Source organism: Hyperolius riggenbachi, chromosome 6, assembly GCF_040937935.1.
Source record: "Hyperolius riggenbachi isolate aHypRig1 chromosome 6, aHypRig1.pri, whole genome shotgun sequence".
Classification (NCBI taxonomy): domain Eukaryota; kingdom Metazoa; phylum Chordata; class Amphibia; order Anura; family Hyperoliidae; genus Hyperolius; species Hyperolius riggenbachi.
In genome coordinates, this window is record NC_090651.1 from 87,214,075 (window position 1) to 87,237,923 (window position 23,849).

Below are 23,849 nucleotides of genomic sequence, written 5' to 3' on the forward strand. Positions count from 1 at the left end.
CCGTAGATCGCAGTGCTGTACTGGGGACTATGTGCTCAGAGGTGATCGGCTGTCATAGGCTGAAGCCTATGACAGCTGATCACAGAGATTGGCTGGCAAGGGGGGAGGGAGGGCTGGTAGGGGAGGGAAAAAAAACAAAAACACAAATTTATTTAAAAATAATCACACAAATATTGATAAAAAAAAACATCTGGGGGGCAATCAGACCCCACCAACAGAGAGCTCTGTTGGTGGGGAGAAAAGGGGGGGAATCACTTGTGTGCTGTGTTGTGCGGCCCTGCAGCTTGGCATTAAAGCTGCAGTGGCCTGTTTGACAAAAAATGGCCTAGTTACATAGTTACATAGTTATTTTGGTTGAAAAAAGACATACGTCCATCGAGTTCAACCAGTACAAAGTACAACTCCAGCCCAAAGTACAACTCCAGGCTTTAGTGGAGTAAAGCCTGTGGTCCTTATGTGGTTAAAGGGAATCTGAAGTGAAAATAAACTTATGAGATAATGAATTGTATGTGTAGTACAGCTAAGGAATAGAGCATTAGTAGCAGAGATATGAGTCTCATATTGTTTCCAGTACAGGAAGAGTTAAAAAACTTCAGTTGTTATCTATGCAAAAGAGCTTCGCTGAGCTCTCTGATCCAACTTGGTTTGTGGACAGTCCTATTTTCTGAAGCATTTATACATCAAAGAAAAAGTGAAAGACAGCTTCCGATAAGCTGCGGTAAGCAATCTTTCTGAGGGGCTAAAGTTGCACTGGAGGGCAGAATAACAACACAGAGTTACCAGATAGACTGCCAGGGGCTGGAAGAAGCCCCAGGTGGGTAGTTCTAATTTGTAACATTTCAGTTCAGACGTCGTTTAAGTATAGCCCTTACTTAATAATTAAAATAGGCTGTATTATACATTTCTCACAAAGGGCCATATCCTATTCAAGGTGATAAGTAGCTTGCAGATGCGAGCTACTTATCACCTTGCCATCGCGCGAGGATTACCGGCAAATCCTATTGCCCATATCCTTCGCGCGATGGCCGATCGTTAGGGAGCATTACTCAGGCGAAAGCCTGAGCGATGCTCCCTTTTACCGAGCGATGGGGAGTGAGGTTTACGCTGTGGTGCTGTCCATCAGCACCACGGCCTCACTCCCCACACATGCGCACTGGCCCGCCGCCATCTTCCGCCGCTGCATCTGGGGGTCTCCTTTAATAAGGAGACCCCCAGAGCTCCCCGTCGGGTCGCCGCACAGTTTAGAATCCCCCGCGCAGCTCTGCACCGGCACCCCTGCATACATACCGCCGCAGATCACCCGCCGCCTCTCGCCGCAAAATCCGTCGCGTAATTACAGTGTATCTAACACTGTAATTACTGTCGGCATAGAAGGAGCCCGGGCAAAGCATCTTTGAATCTGCAGCCGGGGCTCCCCATTGGTCCGCTGTCTGAGCCATTTTATTGGTTTAGACAGCGGACCAATGGGGAGCCCAGGCTGCAGATTCAAAGATGCTTTGCCCGGGCTCCTTCTATGCGGACAGTAATTACAGTGTTAGATACACTGTAATTACGCAACGGATTTTGCGGCGAGAGGCGGCGGGTGATCTGCGGCGGTATGTATGCAGGGGTGCCGGTGCAGAGCTGCGCGGGGGATTCTAAACTGTGCGGCGACCCGACGGGGAGCTCTGGGGGTCTCCTTATTAAAGGAGACCCCCAGATGCAGCGGCGACGACGTGCGTTAGCTAGTTTAGACCTGCTTTTTGCAGGTCTAGGCTAACGCTCATGTCTGCCGGGAAGCATCGCTTCCCGGAGACATGATAAGGGTGATTGGATTCGGTGTTAAGAACTCGCTGGGCGATTATATCGCCCAAGCGAGTTCTTTTCCGCCTGGGGGGGTCTAAAGTTTTATTAGATTAGGCGATGCCCCCATCGCCTAAGTTAAGAACTCGCCAGTGCTTAGCGCTGGCGAGTTCAGCAATAGAATATGGCCCAAAGAGTTCTGAGAAGACAGCAAAACTTGTTGTTTGCATCTAGCGGCAACACAGAGCCCTGACTGCATTTCTGCAACTTGCTCTGCTAACATATACATGACAATACTACTACATTACCTATAACTTTACAACACCATTACCTTATACCCACTGATTTCAGTCCAGTTCCGAAGCTCTCCGATTTTCCAGCAAGGCAGTAGCTTATGGTGCCCATACATGGCACAATTATTTTTCATCCAATCTTACCATTTCTATGTAATATAAGGGAATTGCCTCAATTATTCTCTCAGTATATTCACTTAATTTACCCTTATACTGCATGGAAATGGTAAGATTGAATGAAAAAAACTGTACCATGTATAGGCACCATAAAGGTGGCCATACATAGTACAATGTTTCATTTTTTTTTTATTAGATAATTTAGTTCGATTATTCCGTTAGATCGAATATAAAGATTTTCCCAGCATGTCCGATCAGATTTTTCTCAAAAAAAAACGGGATAATCGTTCTAATTTCTTGAACGAAAAAAAATATTTTCAACTTTCATTCAATTCGATCATTTAGATTGAATAAACGGGAAAATCAAACATTTTTATTGTATCGTGTATGGGCACCATTAGACTGCATTTCTACTGAGTTTCTTGTGTTTACACAGGATTTGGAAGCAGCATTAAATGCTTGTTAACTGAAATATGCAAGTTATAATTTCATATTTGTATACTATTATAGTCAATGCATTGCTATTAGGGCAAGACAAGGAGTGAAGGCAATACAGTACTACTTTTGTGTATGTGTTAGTATTTTCTTAGCATTGGTAATAAGCATGCTGGCAGGATCACTGTGTTTGTGGCCTATGTAATATAACTGTATGTAAACAAATGGTTTATCTTGCCTTTTCATATCTGCTTATAGCAGTAAGATCTATAATTCACTAAATTTGCTTCATTGAGCAGGAGAAAGTAGTAAGCTTCCAATGAAAAATAAGCACTTGAAAGTATATTTTCTTTTATTGCTACCATAACTAAAAAAAAGGCATGCCTCTGCGCATAGAATGCCATTTTCTCCATTACTTCTCTTAGACGCACATCACCGGAGAAAACATTGACCTGTTCCTAAAGGGTCAATGTTGCCTTGGCAAAATATACATCACTTTGTTGTTCCAGCCATCCAATCTCTGCAGCGGCAGGGTGGTCTGTAAACAGTGCAGTAGATCTGAATTTCCTATTACTAGTCACAGCAGGCACACGAGTACTTGTGCAATTATTGGAGGCCCTTTCCTAGAACTACAGCTACCACTGTTGGGGGGGGGGGGGGGCACATGCTTCTATTGGCTGATCCCAGATCACTAATAAACCACATGATTTTATTATGGCTAGCATTGTGGTAACCCTTTCACTGCCTTTGTAACCTATAGATATTCATTCCTTAGTCTTTGTCACCCATACCACTCTATTGCCCTTTTTGTGCCAACCGTCCATTTGCTTTTTTTTTTTTCTAGCAAATGCTGCACAAGGCCGTGGCTTGGGAGGTGGAGTGTGTTGATGGGTGGGGTTTAATGTACTAGGATTTGCATCTTCAGGCTCTTGGCATTCAAGTCTCTGTGATGTTTTTTTTTTGTAATCCCAAGTGGCTAATGACAAGGTGGGACCTCACCTGAGCACTTATTATAAGATCTTGCAGTGATTGGTGCTGTCCCATTGAAATAAACAGACATAACCAACTTGTGTTACATTAACACAGTTTTGTAATGTGGAATTAGCCAGACAACTGTTTAAACTTTTGACTTTAGTCATACTTTACTTCTTTAAAGAGCAACTGTCAGGCTGCAAAAGCTAATTTTAACCTCTATTCTCCTGTGTTAAACAGTTTAGAAGGAAGCCAAAAAGGAAATACTGAAGTTAAAAATCTCTCTTACTTTTGATGTGTGCTGAACCAATCGTGTGTTTTTAAACGTTTTTTTTTTCAGCTCTAGGACATAGCGGACAGGTGAGCGGTTAGGGAGGGACCCCTGTGGGAGGGATGCCTGCACGGGGCGGTCCTGCTAGCGACGCAATCTTGCGATTTGCGTCCAACTGAAGCCTCCCACCTGAATGCTAATGGCTGCTAGATGTGGTATGGCAGGTAAAGGGTGTATGACAGTGCATCCTGATTGGCTGACGAGCACCTGCTGACGACTTAAATGTAGCTGGATGCATGTATTGCTGTGTTCTATTGCTTGTGTGTGTCGGATGTGTGCTGAACAGCAAGGCTGTTATTCCCAATCCCTTAAAAGGATGAGAGACCGCATACCATACTGCAAAGCATTCTGGGGCCCTCCCCTCGGCTGCTAGTGAGAAGTTACAGGCTCAAGTTACAGCAGCTTGTAATGCAGTCCAGCTCACAGCACTGAAAAATCACAGGGCAGAGTATACTGCATGAGTCCGCTATTGTTCCTAGCCACATGGCTAATTAATATTCACTGCACAGTAGTGTTGCCCATTAGGACATTTTTTGTGAGTCGAATCATCAGGAAGCAGGGAGGACATGGCGACACAATTGGCTTCATAGGAGACAGACAAACATGGAACCTGCCATGAGCTGTCAGGAGCATCATTTTCTGCAAATACTATATAAAAATTCTGTGAAATCCAAACGTGGACAGTGAAATACATATGTAATGTAAGTACAGCCAATATTTAGCTACTGATATATGTGTTTTTTTTCTCTGAGACCTTATACCTAACAGCTCCTCTTTAACACCTGTATAACATGAATATACATTGTTTGCCTGGTCTACAGGGTATGTGACCAAGCCCGGATTTATACTTTTTGTGCCCCTAGGCCAAGTATGTTGTGGCTCCCCTTTCTTGTGCTGGAGTGCCCCTCCCATTCCATGTGCAGCCCTCTCTTCCATGCGTATCATCCATGTATTGCAGCTCCTTTATTTAAAGAGGAGCTCCCTTGAGCATCATTTTCACGTGTTGCTCCTCAATTTCAGCCTCTTTCGCATCATTTGTAGCAAGCCTTATTTCATGTCCAGGGCTGCCCAAGGCCTGGACCTATGTGGCCTTTTCCAGGAATCCAGCCCTGTATGTGACTGCCTGGAGTTACGTATGACTCCAACACATACTATCACACGATCATGAGCTACACGCAATCTAGCTTGTTTATTTAACTGTCTGTCCTTTAGAGCCAAGATCTGTAATTCATTCTGCCTCATTTCTTTCTATGTCAGATGACAACTGTGCCAACAGCTTCACGCCTAACCAAGTTGCCCGTATGCACTGTTACCTCGACCTCAAATATCAAGGCTGGACCCGGACGCAGCAACCGTCACCTGTTCCTCTGGCGCCAACAGTCATCAGACAGAGTACAGGTTCCCTCACTATTCACTGGCTGCCTCCTATCAGTGGAGAACTCTATGAAAGGTAGCAGATGCAGACTGTTTATTATTATTGTTATTATCATCAGTGTTGAGTTATATATTATCTTCTGTGACTCTGAAGTAAGAAACAAAAATGGATATACATTTATAGAACATTTGGTACTTGTCTTTTAATAGCGCTGTTAGATTCCAATGTGATAAGATTAATCATTTTTTATTAATTGGAGATTTTCAGTGACAAGAAGTCTGTAATACCTTGTAGAATTTTGATAAATACCATATTTTTCAGACTATAAGACGCTCCTGACTATAAGACGCACCTAGATTTAGAGGACAAAAAACAGGGGAAAAATACTAAACCTGGTGCATCCCTGGTGAAGGAGCATCTTGTGGATTATGCCACCTTTGTACCTCAAGCCCTTTTGTACCTCTCGTGTCTCTGTGTCCTCCTCTGTCCCCCTAGTGTCCCTCATGTGTCCGCCTCTCTCATCCTTGTGTCCTCCTCTATTCCCCTTTGTGCCCCCCTTGTGTCCTCCTCTATTCCCCTTTGTGCCCACCTTGTGTCCTCCTCTATGCCCCTTTGTGTTCTCCCTGTGTCCTCCTCTATGCCCCTTTATGTTCTCCCTTGTCCTCCTCTATGCCCCTTTGTGTCTCCCTGTGTCCTCCATTTGTCTCCCTGTGAGCTCTTCTGCATGGGCACAGTACAGGGAGTCCCCAACATTGTGGCAGGTTAAAAGGTCATATTGGCAGGCGTTCACAAGTCAGGAACTCCCTCCATTTGGACTATAAGACGCAGTGACTTTTTCCCCAACTTTTGGGGGAGAAAAAGTGAGTTTTATAGTCCAAAAAATACAGTACATTGTTGACAGCAGTGAAGTATTGCTGCTAATTACAACCCCATAAAGTACAATTCTAAGTGTTGTCTTGCTGCATTTCTGTCTTTTTTTCTGCCCTTTTGTGCTTCCCCATAACTTTTTTTAATAGTTTGTGTATATACATTAGTACTTGTGATCCCCTTTAGAGTGCAGAAATCAAACACTTTTGATTGTACTTCTGCCATATGAGCACCATGAATCAGAAGAGATGGTAGAAAGAGCTGGAAGAAAATGGCTTTCTTATTTTCAACCCACTAGCAACTTTAATAGAGCTATCTCGTTTGAGATAAATGCACTGCTTTTGACCTCAGTCGGCAGAATGTCATGCTGTAAATTCTTGGAATGCTTACATCTCTCTCTACTAGCAGAAAAAAACTAAAAGCAGAAGTCCTCTGTTATTGTCTAAATCTGTCCCTAGTGAAAAGTGGCCATTCATGCACATTACAGCAATACTAATTGGAAGCAGGTAAATATAACAAATAAGAAATAAAAAAATGTGCTTAAATAAATTGGGCTGGAGCACTTGCAAGCATCTAAATACATTGGCTGCTAAAGGGTTAATAGCTTCCATTGTTTTTCAAAAAGTAGCCGAGTGAACCATTGTTGATTTTCGTGCCATATCCACTTATGGGAAAATACATGTCCTGTGCTTTTCGTACGCATGATTTTGGCAACTTTTGCAATCATACTGTCTCGGACAATTTTTACAGAGAATATACGTATGCACCTTTACCTGGCCCCCCCCCCCCCTGGGACTCAGTCATGGGAAGGGCGGCCCGACTTCTCCCTCCCTTCCTCTCCCCTGGGCTGCCCTCAGTGCTCCCCCCTCCGCTGCAGAGTAAGCACAGGAAAGCCTCTTGTATTGAGCAACTCACTTCCCTGCTGTGCTAATCGCCATTCACTTGCCGCTGGTCTCCTTTATATAGCCGCTTATACACACTGTTAATCGGGAAGTAGAGCGTGTATCAGCTGCTTTGCAGAGGAGATCAGCGGCAAGTGAGTGGCAATTGGAACAGCAGGGAGGTGAGTTGCTCAATACGAGAGGCTTCCATGCGCTTTCTCTGCAGCAGAGGTGGGAGCACAGAGGGCGGCCCCTAGGAAAGGAAGGGAGGGAGAAGTCGAGCCGCCCTCCCTGCGGCTGAGTTCCAGTGAGGCCGCAGCCCTTCCCTTTATCACAGTGCCCCCCTCCTCACAGCACTCAGGGTGGTCACATGCCTTGCATGCCGCTAAAAACGGGGCTGGCTCACAGACAGGAAACTGCCAGGATCTCGGTCCTAACATCACACTGTGGGAGGAATTCACCACAATATCAGCCACACAGACGCCATGATGATCTATTTGAAAAAAGGTAAAGATTTTATCAGTTACTGTTCTAAGTGCTAGAATTCTGAGACAGTTATCGCAAGCCTAGTGGGTAATTACATTTTAACCAATCCCATTAGGAAGTGATATCCTTATAAAAGTGGTAGCAAGATCAGGATAATGATATAGCAGATAACAGCAGGGTAGACTAAGGAAAGGGTCAAAATAATGAATGAAGCACATATTATGTGGTGTATTATGTCCTTTTAAGCACAACAAAACTGTATCTAGTTATCTAAGACTTGAAAGAACTTGCCTTTATCTTCTGCAGAGAGTTAGGATCTATGTGTGGGTTGTGTGCAGCTGATGGGTCTTTCCAACAATATGCTCACCAGGCTTCCTCCCCTCGTGTGTGCGACAACTCCGGATACTGGACTCCAGAAGAGGCTGTTGGTACGGATCTTGCAATACTCACCATTCTAAATAAATGCTGAACATGATTTACAGGTACTGCTTTGTGTGCAAACTAGTTTGTAGCTATGGTTTTGTAGCTATGATTTTGCCTAGCACAGAGCTCTGGTGGGCTGGTCTAGAAATGTTCCCCTTTGTAGAATGATGATATCCCAATATGCCAGTTTGCTTAGGAGCAGTGTGTTACTTTCTATTACTCTAAATTACTCTAAAATCCAAGATTTTGTCTATAGCATCCATCTACTCTCACTCCATAGCATCCACCTCAATGTGTTTCATAACTGAGCTAGGATAGGACCAGCATTAGTGGTGCAAACTGGGTAATTGCCCTAGTCCTGCATGCTTTTTTAGAAGTTCTGTAAATAGCCCTAGTTACTGTTATTGCTTGAGGGTCTGTAACTGTTGCAGGGTGGGGGGAGGGATGGTGGTGGTTAGGCTGCTCTTGGCTGCCTCTGCTTGTATGTGTGATGGGGGGTGCCTGTGCTCGTTCCCCTATAGTTACCGGAGCCCTCCTAGAGTAAAATTATCCACGCAGCAGTCACAGGAATACTTATGCAGTAACAGTAGCTTCCAAGTAGCCACAGGGGACCTCATTCAGTCAAAAGAAGCTCACCGCCAGTTTCAAGAACCCCCCAGATATAGTCATATGGGTTCACAGAAGTTTTATCCCAATGCCATTCACTGTAGTCTGTGTCCTAAAAGCCACAATGTAATTCTCACAGTAGTCACATGAACACCTTTGAAAAAGTCACATATGGCTGCGTAGTGCCCCAGTCTTTACTCCCAGTCTCTGTCAGCAGTCTCATATAGACCTCTGTCACTGTTATTGGCAGTATACCCCCCCCCCCCATCTCTTTTTAGTCTCTTTTCAGTAGTCAGTCCAGTTCACCAGTGTTTGTTAGCAATGTGATAAACTGGAAAGCTGCTAAACATTTTAGATGCACCAGCAAACTGGAACACACTTTGAAGCACTTGGAAAACTGAGGTACACTATCAGGGCCCTGAAAGTTACAGCACATTATGGGTCACTGCACAGCTGAGGCATACTGTAGGGCAGTGTTTCTCAACTCGGTCCTCAAGTACCCACAAGAGTGCATGTTTTGCAGAAAACCACAAGCAATTATAGGTGAGGTAATTAGTGTTTCAGCAGTACTAATTAACTACCTCTGTGGTTTTTATAGGCTAGCATCCTCCATTTGCTGCATCTGTTTTGAATGCAAGTTGTGTAATCTGTACAGCAGGAGACATTGGCAGTGCTTCTAGACAGAGGCTGTACCCGAATTACCTACCAGCATAGATGTGCAGAGCTCTAGAATATGGACAACATTACACAACTTGCATTCAAAAGTTTGATGTCAAGTTGTGTAATCTGCCCGTGTTTTTGGCTCTGCACATCAGTGCTGCTGATCAAGTAGGGTGCAGCCTGCATTTGGAAGCACTGCCAATATCTCCTGTTGTACAAAAATGTAAGTCTACTTATGGCTAGCTGCATCCATATGTATCAGTTTGCATTCAATGTATATAGATTAGGATTTAGTGCATAGTTTTGCATCTGATTTGTATTCAAGATTAGTACCTAAATCCCTGGGGGGCGCTGGACACCTCTTTTGGCTTCATTTCAGTTGAAACCTGATTAAGAGTACTGCCAATTTTTCCTTTTCTGTCGGTGCATTGGCTGCTCTTACTTGGCTTGCATTGTCAGTTTGTTCAGACTGCAGTTGGATGGGTCATAAGCTAGCCATTAATGATCGTTTGTGCCCACTAGCACTGCTATCCAATTTGATCAGATTAGTGGAATTGATCTGAAATTCAGATCAATTTGATCGATATTACTATCTAAACAAAGAGTCGACTGTACAAAGAACCATATCGTTAATAGCCCCTATAGAATATACTTGCCAAGATGGTTGCAGCCTAAGCTTATAAAACCTGTGTTGGATGAGGTAACTGATATAGGGACTCCAAACTGAATAGTTTAAAAGAGATTTATTTTGATGTCAGCTATTTTTATACTGAAGGAAAATAGAATCTCTACGACTGGGTGCCTACACTAGTCTGGTAAAACATTTGTATCCTAAGTTAGATATTAGGTCCTGATGACCACCAGTACTAAATTTGGCTAACAAAAATGTGTTGATATATTTTGTGTGTGAAAGGCCACTTGGCACCGAGATAATGTACAGCCTACGTAACATTTATCTTCTCTTGGTGTAGGTCCTCCAGATGTAGACCAACCTTGCAAGCCAAGTTTACAAGCTTGGAGCCCCGAATTGCACATCTTTAACACCAACATGCCAGTCCCTTGTACTCCACCACTAGGATGTATGCTGGAGTTGCTTTTTCTGAAGGCCGTTCAGCCCCAGAGCCTCACCATCTGGACAACTTTCCTATCTCCTAACATATCCACTCCCTTGTCTAATATAGAGTTAGTGACAGAAAATAATGACTCATTGCATCTGGGAAGTATGGAAGCCTACTGCGATACCCCCGTGACCATAAGACTCAACACAGACCAGAATGTAACTGCAGTCCGTATTTACACGTTTGATGCAAGAATGGAAATAGATGCGGTTCTTCTGGTGTCCGTACCTCTTAATCCCATGTGCTCATCCTGCAGGCCTGTAAAATACCGGATCAACCGAAATCCACCTTTCCTGAGAGATTTCCACCTCCCAAGGATGCAGACTGAACGCTGGTTTACTGACACGTGAGTACTGGATGCACGTGAGGACATTGGGCTTGTTTTGTTAAGGTTTTACAGGGCTGGAGAACACAGTAGAACATAATCTAGCAACCTTGGCGTGTATTTTCTATTAAGTGTCTGCTTATTAAAGGCAAAAGTGAGCGACTCTCACATGGGTTTTGGTAGAACATAGTAAGGTATGATTTATGTGAGATGCAATTATGCACAATTTTGTGCATATCTGTTCATTTATTAGGTGAAGGTATCGATGATATTGCTTTGGTCTGCTCAGGATGTTTTTGTAGAGCTTCTGGGTAGGAAATCAACCAGACACTATCATCATCCACATGCATAAGGGGGATAGACCAGCCATACTGCAGAGGGGGAGGAGGCATTGTGTCTCCATCTAATTGAAAACTGGTTGGATGTAGCTGGCTGGTATGTTTTGTTTTTGGTGAGGACACAAGAGCATGCTTGGACTTTGACAACTTTACTTACAATGACATGGTCTTGATGTTGTGTGGTAGTGCACATCAACATTTTATTGAGTGAGTCTAAGATTACCAATCCTTCATTTTGAAAGGTACTTGGTGATGCTGCTCACAGAACACCATTACAGGTACTTGGGTGAAATCAAAACTAACAAAAGCCTAACAGGGAAAGTGTGTCTAGATTTCAGGCTCTAGAGAAAGGCCTCACCTTGTTGTCGAGTATTCCTAGAAGAAGTTGGCACACCGTCAATTGCTTTGGGTGCTTGACAAAGTGGCATAGTCAGTACCACAACATCAGAACAGTTCGCAAGGATTGTCAGCACACCACTTGTTACAGCACACACTTTATTGTGCCAGTTTAGAACATTGTGGAAACTGGCATAATAAAGTGTGTGCTGTAACCAGTGGTGTGGTGACAATCCTTGCAAACCAACCTGGTTGTCGAGGCTGGAGAAACCTACTGTATATAGGTTTGCCAGCTGTTATGCTTATGTCCCTCTTATGCTGGGGACCTAGTTTGCATGGTTATCCTTGCGGTCTTGGATGGTGATCCGGTTGGGATTCCATGATGGTTGTTTGGAACATGTATACTTTTTTTGTTCTCGGCTGTTACAAGCCTGAATCCCCGGCTATGAGTGTAGTAGGAGATAGAGAAAAGCTAGCAAAGCAAGGTGCTGTTAACCACAACGATATGCAAAGGCTGTGTTTATTATAGCACAGTTATGTTCAACTTAAAACCAGAAGCCCATTTCTTGTAGGTGTTCCCCTTTATTCATTCTATTGTACTTGTTGCCCTGCCGTGCTCCTTTAAATAAACCAATGTACATTTATGGCACATGCTGTTTTAACTTCCCGTTTTTCGATCTCTTGTATTTGAACAGCACTGAAGCGTGGATATGGGAGTCACGGAATGTCCTATGATACATTTCTAAAACTCCTCCAGGGTAGAGCACCTGACAAGGCAGAGGCAGGGGGGTTAACACATCGGAGATTGTAAGAAATGGAGAACATATGACAGAGACAAATGCCAGCCCATTATTAGACTGATGTGAATGACTAATGTGTCTATGTATGAGGAATAGTGTAGGACACAGTGGGTGGGGATCTGGGATGAAGATAATAAGTCATTATCCTTGAAGCTAATGAACCATACTGAAGGTGGGTGGTATATTTTTTAAAATAAATTCTGTGATTAATTTCATTTGAAAGTGGTAATTGCATTACTTCTCCTAAATAATGCAGCTTAAACTGCAGGCTGGAGACCGGGATCCGTAAGATGTACAGCACGATAGAATGCTTTTCTTGACAATTACTGAATATAAAACATGATGGCTTCACTAAAGCTAGCTTAGACTACCTGTAGTCTTCCTGCATGTTAGAAACTGGGCAGGAACACCTCGTCCAATTCTTCTGCCGCTACTGTGGAACTTCTAGTAAGAGTAAGACGTATATCTGGCAGGGTTTATACTTTATGAAATTTAAAGGTACCATTATTATTTATCTTTGAAAGTGACGGATGTTGAAGAGCTCTTGTCTTCAGGTTTATTGATGTCATAGTTTACCAGTGGAGGCAAGCAGGAGACGAAGACGAATTTATCTTAGCGGCGTCAGGATAAAACTTTATAACTTATTTTTGTGGTGTGTCTGCAGACCTTGGTTTCATTAGATTAAACAAAACTTAAACTCTACAAAACATGGAAGGAGTTATCGCGGACTTCCTTTTCAAAATGGTACATGTCTAGAGGTTGGTAGGTCCTCAGAATTACTAAGAAAAATATGTAGATCAGGTACTCATGACTCCGCTGGCTGCATGCCTGTTGCAGATATGAATTTCATAGAAACTGAAAGATCAATACAAAAGTTGGCCATCAAACTTATTTTCTTAAAAAAAAATAAAGATGGCAGCCTCCATAGTATCTTAGTTCAGATTGTTTTAAAGCGAACCCAAACTGAAAATTCAAAGTCAAAATAAACATACATAGATCATATTTCTCTCCTGTGTAGTCTACCCCTCAATCTCTTTCTCCTCTCCTGCATTCTGTTAGTCCACTGTGATCAATGTAATTCTCTGTCCTCTATTTTAAAAATGGCAATGACCCTATAACAGCTCCCTGGTCAGCACACTGTTAAACCGTTGCTCACTTGAGCCATGGATATTACCTTGCACATCAGTCGTCCTTTTAGCTATTACTGACGGCAACTGATATATAACTAACAGCAACTGATATATTTCAGTTCTGACAAAATCCTGACAGAACTGGAAGGGATTGCTGTTAGATAATGTTTTCCCCCTTTTTTCAATAAAATTCATCTTTCCAAAGCAACATTTGTTCCACAGTTGAATGGTTAATGGTAAAATTGTGTAGCTGCATGGTCCATTGCAGTCATGATATTGCTGTGTCTTTCTACTGGAGTTTAGTTTTTGCTATGTCCGTGGAGTACAACCCTTCACTGTTCTTCTCCATTTATGTCACCAGTTTGCTAAGGGTGATCAGTGGTACCAATATGCACATATGCAGTGGCGTAGCGAAGGCATTCTGGGCCCTGATGCAAGGTTTACAATGGGGCCCCCCAAACACTCTATACATAGCAATTGATACGGCATGCCAAAACCTGCCAATGGCAACTACAGTGTCAGAGGTGCAAGAAGGGGCTGAGGAACAGTTTGTTAATGATTACCACTATTCAAAGTTTCTATAGCAGTAATTATTATGAGCACAGGACTAATTAAGAGCTAATACTGTAGTTGAGAGAGGGCCCCTTCGGGGCCCCTCTGTCCCAAGGGCCCCGATGCAGTCACAACCTCTGCAACCCCTATTGCTATGCCCCTGCACATATGTTCATTGACTCGGTCACCAGGGCAAACTCAATCTAGAGTATATTGACGATTGCAACCAATCAGACCTTAGTGTAAAGGTCATGCTAGGGCATTATGGGACAAAAGGTCACTGTTGACGACCATGCATAATAGTTTGGGAATGCACATTGGCAGATGTGATTGCAGAGGGCAACCTTCTTTCCCTAGTTAGCTGCAGTTTATGTGAGTACTTGTGCCACCCACATACACATTTTATCTGGAGGGCATGACCAATTTTCTCTCAAAGGACAAAAAGCAATAAGAGGTTCATAGGGATGGGGGCAACCCTAATTCTCTCCCCGTGCCCATATAATGGTTACCTTATTTCCTGTAGTTTGAATTAGTTACAGTTGTATGCAAATATTTGGCCACCCCTGACAACTACTGTGGTTCATAAACAATAAATGTGTCCAAAAGTGTTAATGCAGTTACTTCTTATTTTACAAAGGCCTCATTTGTAATAGTGTTTATGTAGGTGGAAAACCGCAATGTTTTACCACCCTCTAAAACCGTGCACTGTTAACCATATGGCCCTACACATGTCTGAATTTACAGAATGGAATGGCCCTTAAAAAACGTATGCTAGAAAATCGAAATTTAGTGACACCCACCTCAGTAAGCATTGCAGCTTGTGAACACCTTTTGTATCAAGAGTTTAAGTTCTTGCTGTAGGCAGTTCGTCCATAGATTACTTCTGATTCTGAGATATTTGTGGCCCTTCTTGGCTATGCCCACACAATTCCAATCACATTTAATTAAGGGAACTGTGAGGGATATTTCAGATACTTCAGATTGCTTTTTCTTCAAGTAGCTCAAGGTGGATTAAGCCAGAGTTTAGGATCTGTAATGTCTTACTGTAGAAGTAATTTCATTTTCAGCTGCAGAATCTTGACTGATGATTTAACATAGACACAGTGAATTTGTTGACATCTGCTGAATCTATTCTTCCCTCTTCTCATATAATATCTGCCACATAGCCTCAAAAAAAGAACAAGCCCACCACCATGTTTATCAGTTGGCAAGGTATTTTTTCAACCAATGCTGCTCCTTTGTTTCACCAAATAAGACCAAATATTTCTGTAACGATTGTGTAACTATTTCCGTGGTCAGTGCACAGGATGCGCGCCGACACTGCAGAAATCCTCCACAAGCATATAATCGGAGAGAACCCAGCAATGGTGCTATGCACCAGTATAGGGGAATTCCTACCGGCAGATGGAGCTGTGGAGTGCAGAGGAACAGATCCTCTGCACAGCCACAGATGCTAGATAATGATTGTACGTAATGGGGCAGCAAAGCAGGGCAAGATAGCCCTTAAAGAAAGAGAGCACAGAGACAAACCAAATGTGTGTTCCCCAATCTAGTCGCCACCCGGCGACGGGGAACACACATCCACAGAAACAAAGCGGGAATGCAATCGCAGGAGAGAGGCGATTGCCAGAAGTGACACAAGGCAGAACAGAACAGAGCACGAGAGTAGCAAAGGCACAGCAAACAACAATCAGAAGGTAAAGAAAATAACAAACACTAGCTAAACGCGAACACCGCACTCATTCGCAACAGCGAACACGTTTACGGTGCGGTCTCCGCACGATAAGCGCAACAGAGACAAGAACGCCACCCTGACTAACCAATGACAGACAAATGAACAAATAACAGGAACGCTTGCTAAACGGTTTACCACAGGCAACCGCAAGCGTTTGCTCCAGACAGACAGACGAATGATCAACAGGAATAGGTCAGATAAGATCCACCGCTCTTCCGCCAGAGCGAGTGCGATCCGGGTTCAGGGATAGGACAGAAAGGATCCACTGCTCTTTCCGACAGAGCGAGTGTGAACCAAGTAGAGAAACAGAACTAGCATGATCCATTGCTCTTTTCCATCAGAGCAAGTGTGATCCAAGTAGAGAAACAGAGCTAGCAGGATCCACTGCTCTTTACCACCAGAGCAAGTGTGATCCAAGTAGAGAAACAGAGCTAGCAGGATCCACTGCTCTTTTCCACAAGAGCAAGTGTGATCCAAGTACAGCAACAGAGCTAGCAGGATCCACTGCTCTTTTCCACCAGAGCAAGTGTGATCCAAGTACAGCAACAGAGTTAGCAGGATCCACAGCTCTTTTCCACCAGAGCAAGTGTGATCCAAATACAGGAATAGGCCTAGCAGGATCCACTGCTCTTACCGCCAGAGCGAGTGCGATCCACACGGCAAGACAGACAGAAGGAGTAACCAGTAGCAACCGCAGCTACGGTAAAACTCCAAGACATAGACTAGAGAGACACACTGCCACTAACGCTAGGGCAAGTGCGATCCAGGTACTGAACCAAACGATTCACCATCGCCAACCGCTGGCGACAGTGCAATCGCAAGGACAAGACAAGACAGGCAATACAGATAATACAACCTGACTGCACTAGAGGGATGCCTAGTGCAGTCCCCCAGAATACTCTAAGATAATCTTTAGCAATAAATAGCAAGGCTGACACTCCAGGAGTGTTTTAGCTGTAACAAACCATCATGACCAGCAAAGGATTGTGGGATCACATGGTATTTATGCTGCAAGCCTTCAAAGGAGGCGGCTAGGCAATTTGCATGACAAATGTATGCAAATTCCTCAGCAGCAGAGCAGGTCTGAAACTTGCAAAGTGAAGACAGGTCTCTCTTCCAGAGACCTGCAGCCCACAGACTTGAGGAATGGTCAAACAGCTGTCTGCCTGTGCAGCCAGCTGAGCGGATCATTACAATTTCAAATTCAAAAGTGTGTTTTGAGTTTTGTGCTAAGATTTCCTTCTGAGATATTTTTCATGCTGATCATGTTTGTGAAAGCTACAATGCACTGTTGAATGGTCCACCACCAGACTTGTGTCAGCCAAACCTGGCTGCATGCCCTTGGCACTTAACTGAGGGTCTGTTTACTGGCCAGTGCACAGGCAGTTTCCTCTAAAAGTTTCCTTGTTTTTCTTGATCTTACCTTGACAGTCTTTTTTTATAGTCTTACTGCTTTGTAAACATGGTTTAGTCTTATTTTCAGATCCTCACTCAATTGCTTAGAGGAGCCTATAGAGGTTGAGTGACAGCCAAAAGATTCAAGTATTAGTAAATTTATTGAACTTTGCTGTTGTAAGCAGGTGACAACTCTGAGTAGTTACAGTAGAGTCCCTTGTTACTAGCCAGCAGTCTCAACCAACCAGCACAAATTGCCGGCAGTACTCACAGTGGTGAAGGCCAACTTATTAGGCTGTTTGTGGGTTTTGTTGTGCTTAAAGACTGGTTTTCACTGCTTCCCAAAGGTTAGCATACCTTAAATTACTGTATTTTAACATTTAAAGTGGATACAAGATAACATTTTAAGCATTTCATAATTGGGCCCCTTGCATATATTTTATAGGACATTCCTCAAGTCAAATACTTTTTTTTTGTTTTCATGCCCTAATTCCCTATAAAATAAACAAGCCGGGCCCACAGCTCCTCCAGCATCTAGGCACTCTGAGTCCCATGTAGCAAGTGCTCATGGGAGCTCAGTTTGAGGAGGAGGAGGCTTTTCCCGAAGGAGGAATAGGAGGCGTTACCAGCCGGGAGCTGCTGAGATTTCAGAGGCAAGGGGGCGGAGAGAGGAGTGGAGCTTTCATAAGCTGAGGGTTGGAGATACAGATCAGCTTGGCTGTGCAAAGATGACAAGCAGAATATGGCTGCTCTCATTTGATCACATGAAAAATTAATCATATACTGTTGAAGCTGTTTGCAGCTAGATTTACTGTGTAAACCACCTAAACTTTAGATAAGATATATAGACAAGTTTCTTGCTATAGTTAGTTTTTCATCTCAGATCCGCTTTAATACAAGGTTCATTATATGTATTTAGAGTGGAGTATACTATCATGACAGACACATGAATAGTTCTGTGTTAGTTATGCCTTTTTTTAACATTGAGTCTCAAGCAACCAAAAAGCACAATGATCCGGCTTCAGCTGATCCTCATCGGTGCTGGATGACCGAGACTCTATTGTACTAAAATCTAATAAGATAGTGTACTTAGAAAAAAAAGCTGATGTAAAATCGACTCTTTTATTTGTTTTAATTTGCTTGAAATAAAAGTAACTGTGCAGGTATGCTTGCAAATATGATGCTTTTGTCAGCACACTATTTCCCACCATAGTTGTTCACTTAGAACATTAACCAAGCATGTAATTTGGCGTGGGGTACCAAGCATGTGCATAAAATGACAGAAGCGAGGAAGGTCGGCACTTGCCCATAAGACTTCTCTATTAAAGGATGTATCCAAAATAAAACTCCATACACATCTAGACAGCTATGATAAAGGACTTGTTTGTCAGAAACATATCAGCCTGTTTGTGTGAGCTGTGTAGATGTGTATGGAGTTTTATTTTGGATACGTCCTTTAATAGAGAAGTCTAATGGACAAGTGCGGACCTTCCTCGTTTCTGTCGTTGATAAGTGGGCGTTGCTGACCCGGGCGAGCACTGTCCTGGAACGGAAAGGGGTGAAGCGGTCTTCCACCTTTTACTATTTGCATAAAATGGTATGCGAGAACTGTGTTATTATTATTTAGTATTTGTATAGCGCCAACATCTGCCACTGTGCCACAGCACTGTACAGGGTATATTGCCTTGTCAATTAAAGAGACTCTGTAACAAAATTTTCAGCCTTATTTCTTCTATCCTATAAGTTCCTATACCTATTCTAATGTGGTCTGTCTTACTGCAGCCTTTCCTAGTTGCACAGTGGCTGTATTATCTCTGTTATATAATCTAATCTTCTTTCCTCTGATGGCTTTGTCGGGCTCAGGCACTCAGGCAAGAATGTGCTGCTCTGCTCGTTATAGGCAGAAGCTATGCACACCCTCTCCACGCCCCCTGCAGGCTCTCCATGAGTCACATACTGAGCTCCTTTCAACCTATCACATGCCATGTCTTTTGTTTGTAAACACTGCCTAAAACTGCCAATTACAAGCCAGGATTGCAGCAGGGAGTGGCAGAAACAGCACAGAGGGGCCCATGAGAACATAATGAATAGAATGGCATGCTTTTGTAAGAATTTTAGAGTGCAGATTCTCTTTAAACTGTGAAAATAATGTAATAAAAAAGTTCTTCATTTTTACAATAATTATGTATAAATGATTTAGTCAGTGTTTGCCCATTGTAAAATCTTTACTCTTCCTGATATACATTCTGACGTTTATCACATGGTGACATTTTTACTGCAAGCAGGTAATGTCAGCGGAAAGAGAAGCTGCTTGCTTTTTTTGGCAGTTGGAAACCGCTATAAACAGCTGTTATTTCCCACAATGCAACAAGACTCCCACAGTGTGATGTCAGGACCATGGTCGTGACATCACACTGTGGGAGGGGTTTCACCACAATATCAGCCATACAGAGCCCCCTGATGATCTGTTTGAGAAAAGGAATAGATTTTTGGGGGAAAAGGGGGTATCAGCTACTGATTGGGATGAAGTTCAATTCTTGGTCACGGTTTCTCTTTAACTGTCCCTCAAAGGGGCTCACACTTTAATCCCCATCATAGACATTTGTCTATGTATGTATCGTGTAGCATATGTATCTTAGTCTAGAGCCAATTTAGAGGGAAGCCAATTAACTTATGTGTATTTTTTATTGTGTGAGGAAACCGGAGTGCCCGGCGGAAACCCACACAGATACGGGGAGAACATACAAACCATGTGTAGATTGTGCCCTGGCCGGGATTTGAACCGGAGAGTACTAACCACTACGCCGCCGTGCTGCCTCTTGTCTTTATCGGCATGTTCACGCTTCTTTTAGCCTTCTTCCCCTTCTCAATTCTTCTTCTCTCTCTTTTTTGTAGCCTATATTTGTTTTGTAGATTGAAAAGATTGTTTTTTGTTTTGTTTTTCCACAGATTTTGGTATGTATGTCACCTTTAAAAATATATACATATAGCGTGCGCTTTCTTGTGTTAGTCCTTTAATGACACGCATATGCTGACATGTCAGCTGTAAACAAATGGTTTGGTAGCACCTGTTTCACCCTCTGTCACACACCAGTAGGTACATTCATGTTTTACATAATAAATGTTGTCATATGCAATAACTTTAGAATTGGCAGTGACTTTAAATGCACCGCTGAGATACTTAACCTGTTTTGTGTGCATTGTAACCACAGGGTATGATTTTATTTTACTTGGCACTTCATCCCTTGCCATCTTTAAATAATACTCCCCGCAGCTCTTGTCATTCTTTCATCTTTAAATGCATTTGTACAGTTAAGTACATCTGTAACACAGAATTGTAAATGCACAATAACCGCACAAAAAAGTGAGTGGTATATTAGCTGAATGCCATCCTTTTGGATCAGGACTATTTTAGGCTACAGAGAATTTGTCTTCGATCCATTAGGCATACGATGAAATGACTCAAGTTTATGGCTCTATAAACAGACCATATGGTCAGAAGATGCTTTCAGTTTATAAATGGCTAGATCTGCACTCTATGTTAAGAAGCTAAGCCATTTGTTTTCATATAAAAAGATTCATGTTTGGCAGTTTCAGACCATGGGATCAGCGGGTGCTGCGTGGGAGAAGTTGCTTTATCGTTATCACAGAACTGTGGGGGTGATTCCCATTTTTCTTTTTTCTTGAGTTATCTCATCTTAGTTATTGTTACTCAAGGCTGTGCTCCCACTTGAGCTGAGAACATTTTTTTTTGTCCATTCTCCGCTCATCTCTAAGCTGCTACCGGATGGCTCCTATTTTATAAACAAGAGCCGTTCACACGTGTCAGTCTGCAATGGATCCGGGAGATCTATTGTGGTAAGCAAGCAGCACTTCTGTGCAGTGCACGATAATCCCAGGCAGGGCGGATGCATTCCCCCATATAGCCTATGGGGGTAAAGCATCTGCCCCGGGCTCCAGTCTGACCACGAGTCCTGCTGTCAATCGTCACCACCCGGTCACTGTACACAGCCCGGTGGTGGGCAGAAGCATGGGGATGTCCATTGGGCTACAAAAGACCAATGGGAAGCATCAGCAACAGAGAGAATTCTCATTGGTTCATTGTGGACCAATAAAAAGTCTCCCTGTTGCTAGGGAGAATTGGTCTATTGCATCCTATGGAGAGCCCCATGCTACTGTCAGCCTGCAGGCTGAGCAGAGAGGGACCAAGCGGAACCGATCGGCGGAGGGACACGTGAAGGGTAATTGCAGCGGGTGAAATGGATGGGCAGGTGCAGATGGTGCAGTGTTTATGCAAAATGGACGTAGCACATACCATGCCCGTTTTGCATCCTCTCAGGTGTGAACCAACCCTAAACTATAATGAGAGCTTATTCTTGAGATTAACTGATAAGTAGAGATGCAATATGAGATAAACAGTTAAGGAGAGATAAAACATGAATTAAGACATATAAGGAAAGATGAATTGTAGGTTACTAAGTAAGGTGAGACAATTCTTGAGATAAGTTTTGTGAACTAACTCTATTTCATTATGTCCCATCATTTCAGGTACAATTGCATCCTCAGACATAGATTTAAAAATACCATCGAAAATGAATAATCGGAGTGCTCAAATGTTACCCATCTGATATGCAGCTACTACAGTTAAAAGTCTTGTTTAAAATTCTGATCACATAACAAGAGGAAGCTTGGTTGAGGGACCTGCTTTCAAGCCCTGTGGTTGTGGCTAGGGGCTGGATTGCATCATCCTGCAGTGGAGACTGCAGGGGCTAATGCTATGTACACATGCTTGGTACAAGCAGTTGGAAAGTATGTCTCTCATTGAGGGACATCTGAGCTGTCCAGCTTTGTAAAAGAGTAGGTTCTATGTAAGCTGTCCACACTTATGAGAACTGTCACCATCAGGAATCAGGATTTGATCTCTTGGGCAACAGTTCAAGTACTGTACAGATGGGTCACTAGCCTGCAGGCAGACAACCTGTTCTGTTGCTAAGGAGGTGGTAGGAGGGATAGACACAGCACAGCAAAGTGGGAGGGGTTAGGAGATTGCTCTTGGGTTGTACTTGGTAGATGCGATTAGGGATCGCTTGTAATTGCATTAGGGCTTCCCTACACATCTCAGTTCAATATAGGTCAGCACGGGTCATGATAATTCAAATGTTGCAAAACAGCATCACGTAGCATTGCACCATGCAGAATCTTTAAGCATGTTAGTTGTCACACCATCGCTGACAATAAAAATAAAGGCTTACCAGTCAAAATCAACCCACCTTACAAGAAATCCACAATATAGAATCAAAGGTCTCTCTCTGCAGGTTTCAGGATAAAGGTCCCTCCGGATCTATACATGCTAGACTCTCAGCAAAGGATTCCCTGACCAGCCACCACAGCCAAGAGCCATCTAGCATCTGTACGAACCTTTAGCATTGTGCTCTTTTCCTTTGTAAATCAGATTTTTTTTTTGACTTTAAAACAAAATACAATTAGTGTAACGGTCTGAAAAGCGCAGCTTAGATCTGCATACATTGACAGTCATTGGAGGTCTGCATAATACAGTGGCTCATTGAAAAAAAAATCTCTTCATGTTTACTTGTTCGCAGCTTCAGTTATTGCATTAGTTTAGGGTCTTGTTGTTACTGTTTATTTTCACCTTTGTTAAACACATCATGATATCCAGAGTTTGCCACATTCCTCTGCTGCTCCGGAAAGGAGTCCCTGTAGCATGAAGAAGGGGATTGACAGACAATACTAAATAACCATATGGTGCATATATGCCCTCACTTGTGTATGTGTCAGTACGCCGCCGGTCAGTTGGGTGCAGGGCGAGCTGAATGATGGCTCACCCTGCAGCCGCTGAAATACATTTCCGGAGGCATAAAATATTACCCCCGAGTTGCAGCAAATCATGGGGGAAGGGTTGACACTTAATTCGGAGTCTGGCCATCGCCGGCACCTGAATGACAGATCTGCGGGTGCGGACTATAGCATTGCACCTATAGCCACACCGATATCAGGCACTACGCTGCGCCATCTCGGTGGCAAAGGGACCTGCTTTGCTCTCACCTCCTGAGGACACGTTAAAGGGGCACCGTAGCTACTTACAGTGGAATGAAATACATTATTCAGGATAGTCAATTTTGTATTAGTTAACTTGGCTTCAGCTTCAGAAACATTTCCTATATCAATGTATATTGGCATTACAGAATATCCAGATAGTTCATGGTGACCCAGAACCACTAGGAAAGTATAGGAAGCTAAAAGAGACTGAAACGCACCCTCTCAGGGATGCTTAGCCTAGGCTATTTAGTTATATAGCCTTCTGCCCCAGAGCACACTGGGAGAGCAGGTGTTGTTTCTGCTTACTTCCTAACGCACATGACAAAATATAAAAAAGTAATTGGAAAACATAAAGAAATGTGTCTGCACGGGAGAGGGAATAAAATGTGGGAGCTTAATAGAACATGGAGGCGGTAGCATCAAAATCTAGTTTTGCTTTGTGCAATTAGGAAACCTAAGGCCGGCCCTGCAATTATTAAGTTGTTATGATGCAGCCGGTATGTAACATGCAGCTTCCTGCATCACCCAGGTAGTCAATGAGCAAGGCCTGCAGGAGGATTGGTCTTCTGGCAGCAAGGGATGAGTTATGGTGGTAAGTATGGTTCCTTTTGCAGGAACCAGGAGCATATGGCCCCCAATCTAAAAAGTTTGAACATCCTTGGTTTACACTGACAACCTTACAAAAATGTAAGCAACATACATTTGTTAAAGTAATACAGTGCACATGAGGTAGATTTAGCAATTATTAAGATAAGTTTGATTCATCCACCAATAACAGACCTGGCAATTATGCAGGCAAGCAAAGTTTGTGTCAAAAATTCATCACCAAAACTAC

General features: G+C 43.1%; 1 protein-coding gene across 9 annotated transcripts in view; it reads left to right on the forward strand.

The window, feature by feature from the left end:
- PAPPA2 (pappalysin 2) overlaps window positions 1–23,849 on the forward strand; it is a 478,727-nt gene that overhangs the window by 263,737 nt on the left and 191,141 nt on the right. For all 9 annotated transcript variants that reach the window (XM_068239634.1, XM_068239635.1, XM_068239629.1 and 6 more), the window contains 3 exons: window positions 5,188–5,380; window positions 7,846–7,967; window positions 10,200–10,692. In XM_068239634.1, coding sequence (XP_068095735.1) covers window positions 5,188–5,380; window positions 7,846–7,967; window positions 10,200–10,692 — 808 coding nt within the window. The remainder of the gene's footprint in view (window positions 1–5,187; window positions 5,381–7,845; window positions 7,968–10,199; window positions 10,693–23,849) is intronic.